Source organism: Astatotilapia calliptera, chromosome 4, assembly GCF_964374335.1.
Source record: "Astatotilapia calliptera chromosome 4, fAstCal68.1, whole genome shotgun sequence".
NCBI classification, from domain to species: Eukaryota; Metazoa; Chordata; class Actinopteri; order Cichliformes; family Cichlidae; genus Astatotilapia; species Astatotilapia calliptera.
This window is the reverse complement of record NC_137425.1, coordinates 27,959,949-27,968,996: the sequence shown is the minus strand read 5'-3', so window position 1 is coordinate 27,968,996 and position 9,048 is coordinate 27,959,949. Positions and strand designations below refer to the sequence as shown.

Sequence of the window (9,048 nt, the reverse complement as noted above, 5' to 3'; positions counted from 1 at the left end):
CATTTTGATCCTGATCACCGTTCTCAAGTAACTTTGCTGTTTTATTATTTACACTCTGTGATTTAGACAGAGATCATTTAAACACTGCTAACTAATATTCCCCCCTGCCACCTACAGCTGGGGTGCATCCCAAACCTGCTTGAAATGAATGCAAACTGGAGCTTGTATTCTAGCTCCCCCTAGCGGTTTGATAAAACAATTAACCAAAGGCTTTTGACACAGCCGTCAAACATCACCGCCGTGTGACGCAACAACATAACAATAAAGACAAAGATTCAGTGTCTGAAACTGAAATCACATTTATTGTTTGTTCTGGAGTTGATTTACTTAAAACTTAACCCTTCGTGTACAGTACAGTTCTTTTCTTGACTGCATCTTTTTCTTCTCAGTTAACATCGTCATCTATCTTTTTTTATTAACACTCACACACACACACTCTCACACACACACGCACACACGCGCGCACACAAAACAGCCAGTTACACCAGCTGAGGCTTAATCGGGTGATCTTAAAAGGGAACTAATAATGCACCGGTCTCCAATTCACACCTCACGCAGCAGTGCAGCCACAAACCTGCAGGAGGCAACAGTGTCTATTACTCTGTGAATGCAGACAGGAAGAATTATATCTCACCTTGCAAAATGGTCCCCTTTAAGGCCCGCTTATTAGAGTCCTTTTGATACCAGGACGTGACAATCATATTAAAAGGTCTTCCTCGCGTTCAGTCACTCAACCAGCTCCCGACCTACAACGCACTCGCCAGCACCAAAAGTTTCAGCTTGGAGAGACTAACAGATAAAATAAAAAATACTCTAAGATTCACCTTGCAGGACTGCAAATACAGAAATGCACAGAGCAATAAAAAATACATAGCATCAAATGTTGAAATCAAATCACAATAGAGGAATTAAGATCACTTAATTTTTAAACTACCTCGCTAATAGAACTGCAGACGGCTCTACTAGCATCAACAGTTTCTTAAGTACATGTAGTTACTGTATATAGTATGCATCTATACTCCATAAAAGGGTTAAGGGTATCGTTTGGATCAAACAGTCACGTTTCAAGCATGGGCAACACTGGAACAAACTCTAAAAGGTTGCCCGCCTACATGGACCCTTTGAGTTACTGCTTCGGTTCAAGGTTGATATGAGAGAGACTACAGACCTCCGATCCTCAGGAGGCCGAGGTTGACTGCGTTTCTGCATTTGGACTGAGGGCTGACGGTTCTCCAGAGCCCTGCTTTGTAATCAAGTTTGGCTTGTGTTCACGTTTAATTGGAAAAATCTAACCCCCACGGAAACGAGAAGCCGCTTCAGCAGCCCGAGTCTTTAAAACTGGGGGATCCACCGTTGGTTCAGTCCATTGTTCTGCGTGGGGGGCCCTGGGGGAACCCGGTAGCTGTGCAGAGTTTCCTCCACTATCAGGTCCAATGTAAACAGCTTTTACAGAGGCAAGACAGGGAAGTAAACAGGCTCTTTGGCACATCCTAACAAGACGATGGATGCATGTAAGTCCAGACAGGCTCCCACATTTAGTTCGTTTTGACCTTAATGAGGTGTCTTTGTATCGAGCGCGTTTACGTCTGTCTCTCTCTCTCTCTCTTTTAAAATGGGGAAACAAATGCACATTTGCTCTGTATGTACACCGACATACAAACGAACACGCTGGCATAAAAGCGCACCGCCGGCCTATTTTCAAAAACATTCCTAAGTTATACTCTAGCTTTTAAATGACCTAGCTTACCACATTCAGAAGCAACATAATAAATAAATAATTTGGGTTACATTGAAAAAGGCAGGTAGAAAATGGCAACACTGTGAATGGAGATGTGTAACCTTGAATACTGTGGCCTCACGTCTCCAAGATTAAAAAGCAACTGCAGCCCTATCTGTTGAAAACAGCAGGCTGTGGAGTGGTAACATCGTGAAAGATAAAACTGTTACCTGATTTGTAGTACAGGGCCTGTGTTTGATTTGAGTATGAATGTGTGCGTTTAAGGTTTTGACAGGTGCTTTAAGCTACATTCAAGCGAAACATATATTTTGGGGAGAGTATTACTTCATAGAGTAAGGAGTTTCCCTTTTTGGGTGTGCTTCCACTTTTTGTTCCTTCAGTCAGTCGGAATGTGTCTTTGTCAATCCGCATTAGGGATGCACTGACTCCGGGACCTTGCAGGTAACAATTTATCTAATTTTGTTTATGTTTTTGTTGTTCTTGGACAGGGGTTGCAAACCTGTGGTTCTTTTGCTCACTTCCTATGACACATTTTTTAAATTTGACGCATGAACAATACAGGATTCTTAAGACTGACACCGGTACTGATATTTGGTGCTTTAAAAACTCGAATATTTTTGTGCTTTCAGACGCACGAAACATACGCAGATTTGTCTAACATTTGTTATGTGCAATTATTTCTTTGCCCTGCCCGACTCATCGCATCAGCTGGTTGTTGTTTTTGTGGCATTCTATACATTGTAGCCAACAGTGAAGTTGCAGAGTGCCCTCTGGTGGCCAAACTGTGCAACACTCATAACATTCATAACATGAAGGGTGTTTCTCCCACCTCATCGTTAGTTTAATTTTCATTTACTGGTTGTTCTAAAAGACAATATAGATAGGCTCAACTGGCTGATATCAGTGAGCTCAAGTTTAAATTTTGTATTTATTAGCGGATATCAATGTGATTGTTTGTAGATCAGATGGTTGATTGTAGCTGAAGGGGGGAAAAAGGAGCACTGCCTCCTACTAAACTAAATTTTAGTCAACATTAAATTTAAAATGGGGATTTTTACTTGTACTAATTTTAAAGCTGTTTGGTTGATGTTACTTTATTATCAAAAAGGTTTCTAATGCGATTCATTTGCAAAAACGCTAGCAGTGGCCTGTATAGCTTTATGTCTAATTTCAAGTAAACACATGCTAATTGAATTTTTTTCCAGTGCTTAATAATTATTTCATTTTGTTGGCAATCCAAAACGATAGTAATCAATTTTCACTGTAGTTCTAAAATTTTTATAAATGTTGCAACACAAGGAATTACTGTAGTGCAAAGTTAAAGTAAGGATGATCACCGGTACCTCACACGTGATAAAGATTTTAATTATTTACCCTACTAGTAAGGTTGATATGCTAATTTATACTTCACTCGTGTCTTTCATTTTTAATTTAGGTTTCATTAAAATCCTCAAATAGGTTTGAACAAAAATTGCTCAAAGCCGTCTCTCTTGACAGTAATGGCTGCAGACCCCCGTTCTAGGAGAACAAAGAAATATTTATTAATTGACTTTTCAATATTTCCAATATTTGTTACCTTAACTTTACTGTCTGGAATATTTATTCAAACTATGCCTAAAAATTTAGTTTATTGAACATTTTCTGATGGATAAACTGAAAATAAATTGCACTTGGGGGAAAACCCCACAGCTGAGCCAGTCAACCAGAAAAAGTTGCCTCCTAGGTGATGCTGGCAATGTTTTCCATCTTTTACCTGTGGTCAATTCAAACCACAATATTTCAAAGATCAGGCACAGTTTGAATTTTTAATTTAAAAATTTTGTGACTTTAGTCTGGATTTCCCATGCTGTGTCCCTTTAATCACAACAGGCCACCGATTCCTGTAAGTCCCATCTTATTTGCCAATGAGCAGATATCGTTCAACGAGGCCAACATCGACCAATATCAGTGTTAGGCCCATATATCGGTGCATCCCTATATCATATTAATCTATTCAAATTGTATCATTAAGTGCTGAGTGTCCACATTAAAAGTGCCTTTATTAACACTAAGTGTTATCACATGTTTAAAGTCTGAACCGCAAGACTAGCATGATTAGAACTGTCGCTTAATCTCAGTCAGTCAAAGCTACCAACATCCTGGTAGCAATGGTCAAAATCTCACAGGTCTTTTAATGCGCTGTTCATAAGTAGAAGATTGGAGGGAAGGTTGTAGTAGACAAGGTGTTAAAGTTTAATAAAGGGTTATATTAAACCCTAAATCGCCCAGTGAATGAGAGAGGTACAGTAACGATCCACATCTGAACATTCAATATAAACAAGGCAAACACAAACATTAGTCCATCTCTCCTTATAACCTTGGACATTTCCCGTAATCACCCATCCCTGGTGTGCAGATAAGCCAGTGGAGCTTCGTTCTCATGGCAACGGGACTTAGTAACAGTCTAGAAAGCTGCTTCAAAAGGTGCTTGGGGCTCAGAGGGCTCTTTGGGAGGGAGAATGCTCCTCCTAAACACCACTTTGTGAAGGCCAAAGGACAGAAACGGGTGAACAAGTAGAAACTGGAAGAAATAAAATGAGTACAGGTGATGAATGTGAGCTTACGCTGTCTGGGTGGGGAGAGGAATAGGAGTTGGAGTTAGGGTTGGCTGCTCCTCTGAGACTTGAACTATCTCTGTGGCAGTGATGGCAGGAGCGCACTCGTCCACGGGCGAGGGGGAGAGGCTCTTGGGAGTCGTGTTGCTGTTTGAGGTGGAAGTGAGAGCCGGTGCGGTAGAGGTGGTTCTGGAGGTAGAGGTGGAGGCTGGGACAGAGGCCTGGACCGGCACAGGATCGTCAGCTAGGGCAGGTGGTTCGGTGGCTGTTGCTTTGGCAGCAGCGGGCTTGTTGTAGTTCATCTTGAGAATGTGCTGCTGGAGGTGTCTGATCCAGTCCTCCTGCACCGACAGTGGACCGTGGAACTCGACCTCACAGAATCTGATGAACAAAAACACACTTTTTAGGCTGGAAATGATCACTTACGGCGTTACCAATAGCCAGTAAAATGAATGCAACTACTTATGCTCTAACACAAAGAGATAAAACACAATCCGATGCCGCTAAGCCAGATTCTCTGTCTCTCAGGGGCGGCCCATTCTGCCACTTGTGCTGCAGCTATATCAGAACTTAAGCACTCATTCATGTTCCCTGAAAATCCCAAATGGTTCGCTCTTCTCAATATAGTGCATTAGCAACTAAAAGTGGAGTACTGCTCGACAGGGCGTGGGAACAGGGATTGCTGCTTGGGGGATTAACAGACTATTTAAAACATAGGCAGACAGTCCTATTAATGCTACAGTCTCCAAATTTCTAATGCTAAGAGCCCTGAACAGTTTTTCCTGGGTCCTGGAAAGCTATATCCCAAGACACAAGTTTCATATACCGGCACTTCAGGGTGTAGAACTTGCCCACCACTTTGACCAGCGGGTAGGAGGGTGGTTTGGGCACCAGGGCGGGGACGGTGCCTGTGCGCGGGGGCTTAGGAGGGCCGCTATCCCTCTCTGTCCCGTCCGGGCAAGATGGGTGCTTCAACGGCCGACGCTCAAAACCTGAGCAAGAGGAGGAGGTAACAAAGGAGGTTGGTGCAAAGTAGAGCTGCACCAAAATGCTTCAATGTCAGTATAGCTTAGAGGCAATTCAGTCATTTAAAGTCAAAAGGGGTTCAGTTTTCTGCCTAAACCTAAAAGATGTATAACATTGTAATATTTCCTTAACAATATAATGTAAAATGGTTAAACACTGACTGAAAAAAGGGAAAAATTAGGGTAATTTCGCCTGTCAAGGGCTTGTTAATGCCAGTATTAACAACTGATTTTTTGAGAATATATAATACATTGTATATGTATGCACCTATGTGATTGAGAGCCAAGACATATGCTCTATCCTCACGTACCTCTAGGCAGGCGGACATTGAGCTCACTGCGCGCCACCTGTGCTTGAAGCGTGTGGCCGCTGCCGAGCCGCGAGAGACTGGGACTGCTGCGACCAGCCCTGATGGGAGCACCCTGGAAGTTGGTACCAGTTTCTTCCTCTGCAGTCTTGGAAGAGCCCTGGCTGACTTCGTGGCTCAGTGGACGCACCAGGCTGACAGCCAAAGAAGAAGACCACTGAGAGGAGGAGGAGGAAGAGGAAGCCTTCTGCGATGAGATGGGGAGGATATGATCAGAATCCGCAGTGAGCGGTGAGCTGCTCTTCTGGAACATGGAAAGAATGAGTGATCCTATCAGCAGTAAATTACAAAAAGACTGGCGAGTCCTGGTGTACTTGTTACCATGTAAACAGAAACACTGGCACATTAACAAAAGTAAATAAGAACCCAGATAAGACTTTGAATTTCTTCCTATATACCAATAAGGCATATGAACAGAGTAAATATGTAACTTGGAAGCAAGAGTTAGCTTAGTTTCAAGCAAAAAAGTAGACGGTTAGCTAGGCTGGCTCTATCCAAAGGTAACAAAATCTACCACCAGTTCCTCTAAAGCTCATTACTTACTAATTAAAAAGTTATGTGACTTTTTTTGAAGTCATTTTGGGGAGGAGATCTGCCAACAATTTCCTGGCCTGGTGCTGGGACTGACATGCTAATTTAAGCTAGCCAGGAACTAGCATTAGCCTCCTATTTAGTGCAGAGACAGTATTTAAACTACTATATTTTTTGTTGTTTTATCTTCACTTTCTTTAATTTAAGTGGGTTTATATCATCATCATCTGTCTATCTTTTTTCAGTAGATTAAGCTTATATTGCTATAAGGAGAACTGTGCTGTAATTTGCCCCTTTCAAGTACACAGCACCCATATTAGTGGGGTTCATAAGTACCTGGACACAAATTGTTCTCAGCAGCTGTTAATCAGCACAAAGTTAGTTAAAAGATGATCACCTGTGTCTGAGAGGTATGAGGTGACGTTTAGATTGATACTGACTTTGTCTCTTCATAATCTGACAAGTCCTGTGCTCGATTTTGTCCAGTTCTGACACTTTCCACTTTACAGTATTGTAGGGTGGCTCAAACTCTATTTGTACTTTTCTGCATTTATAATTACATCAATTCTAACAAGATTCCCAGAACCACTGGCTGATCCACCTCTCAGTGTCAGGTCTTTGTTGGATTTCTTAAGGACTTCAGCTATAGGTTGTTTTTAAGGCCCACTACATTTGTCCTCCAGTTGTCCAGTTTAATCAATTTAAGAACACACCATTTTAGCCTAATTATTTGGGGGGTTCACCTTGTTGGTACAAAAATACTATTTTATGTCTCTCAAACTGTGTAATCTTTGACATTTTTAATAGATTCAGTTAAATAATGGGGAAATTTTTGTTTTTTGCAACAGGCTAGTTGGCTCTTTGCTAAGTTGTCCGTTATCTGTAGACACAACAAAGAAATGTTCAAAGACCTTCAGAAAGCCTGGAGAACTACTGGACTCCTTGGAAGCAAGATATATAGAAATGAGGGGGTGGCTCAAGACTTTTGTACAGAATGTTTAAGCCCTTAAAATCTGAGCACTACATGTTAAAAGGGTTTTATCTCCCACCTAGTTCTTTCAGCACGTATGCAAAAAATGTGTAATCATGCACATAATTACAATAATTACAGTCTGGACAGTGCATCTAACTACAACCAATCTAGCTGTGTTAATGAATTAGGCAGCTGTAACAGAAAAGATTCTCTCTACTTATTTTAAAATTACCGTATTACACACTATATATCCAGCTGTCCCAGCTGACCTTTCTCTCACACCTGTCATGTATAAAGCACTAATTAGAAGTCTGATTACAATAAAAGCACTTAGAAATTAACAGACCCTCCAATGAGCTTTACAAAACAAATGGATGAAAAAAATGTGATTAATAAGGAAGGCAAAAGATCTGCAGACATATGGGGACCTAATTTGGGCTTCTACTGACACCAATGCATCAAATAACGGGGACCTATAGCTGAGCTGAGCATCAGACTCGTTCTATTAACATGGATAACTGCAGATATTGGCAACACTTAAAACTCACTGATGGAGTTTCAACCATCAGTGAAAACCACAACCCTAGCCATTGTTGTTTTGGAGACCAGCAAAAAGGTTAACACTTTATAACACAACGCATGACTAAGGGTGTAATTCCCCTGCAATAAAATTTTATTTCAGTGTATTTTATTTGAAAGTACAATATAACAATATTTACCAACAAATTCCTTAAAGGCAGGAATGGCAGAATAAGGTGGTAACAAGTCAGGTTTTTACAGGAAGAAATTAAACAATCATACCAGTAAGTACATTTCAGCACTACGTATGCAATTATAGGTAGTACATGAGTAATTTTAAGCATAGCATAACCTAAGGTATTTTACAGAAAAGAAAAGAAATTGTAATGTAATGTAATTACATTTAAGTACTGCATAAGTAATTTAAAGTGGTGTGCAAATTTATTGCAATTTTGGAGAAACAATATTTCCCTATCTTGATGCATGCTCAATCATCCAGGTAAGTAGATCTCCAAAAGTTGACTCTGTTCATCTGGCCGTAGCGTTTTGAGGGAGAAACATTTCATCACTCATCCAAGTGACTTCTTCAGTCTCAACTGACTGCAGGTTTCCCCAATCTTATAAACAGTACATTTGCATAATGACTGAAACCAGCACCACTGAAGGAACAATGGGCTGGCAGGTCAGTTCCTTAATCTTAATTATGCAAATTCTCATGACCATTGAGCAACAACCACTGACCAAAACCCACTGATCAAAGCTGACATGTACCGTAAACCTACACATACGGATCAGTATTTAAGGTTTGACTCTCATCATCCACTGGAGCACAACCTGGGTGTCATCAGGGCGCTACAACACAGAGCGAACACCATCCCCACAGACACAGCGGCCAGGGAGGCAGAAAAACAGCACATCAAGAAGGCCCTGAGTAAATGTGGTTATCCCAGCTGGACTTTTGTCAAAGCTGGGAAGGTGCCAAAAGAAAGCTCCAGCCGATCCAGGAGAGAAGGACAACCGCTGCCCAAGTGAAAACCTGTAGTGATCCCATATGTGTCAGGAGTATCGGAGCAGTTGAGACGCATTTTTTCTAAACACCGGGTTTCTGTGGCTTTTAAACCCCAAAACACGCTGCGCCAAAAATTGGTCCACCCCAAGGATCAGGTCCCCCGACACAAACAGAGTAACATAGTGTACGCTGTTAAGTGCCAGGAGGATTGCCAGGATTTATACATCGGGGAAACCAAACAACCTTTGGCGAAGCAGATGGCACAACACAGAAGAGCTACCTCGTCAGGCC

At 41.5% G+C, this 9,048-nt stretch overlaps 1 protein-coding gene across 2 annotated transcripts in view; it reads right to left on the bottom strand.

Moving 5' to 3' along the window:
* Positions 1-283: 283 nt before the first annotated feature.
* Positions 284-9,048, bottom strand: part of wizb (WIZ zinc finger b) — a 32,826-nt gene continuing 24,061 nt past the window's right edge. Inside the window, exons 15-18 of one of the 2 annotated variants that reach the window (XM_026165847.2) lie at positions 5,669-5,969; positions 5,159-5,324; positions 4,342-4,713; positions 284-4,255 (exon numbers count right to left, since the gene is read on the bottom strand). In XM_026165847.2, coding sequence (XP_026021632.2) covers positions 4,246-4,255; positions 4,342-4,713; positions 5,159-5,324; positions 5,669-5,969 — 849 coding nt within the window. In that variant the 3' untranslated portion in view covers positions 284-4,245. The remainder of the gene's footprint in view (positions 4,256-4,341; positions 4,714-5,158; positions 5,325-5,668; positions 5,970-9,048) is intronic. The other variant, XM_026165851.2, reaches the window with a different exon arrangement.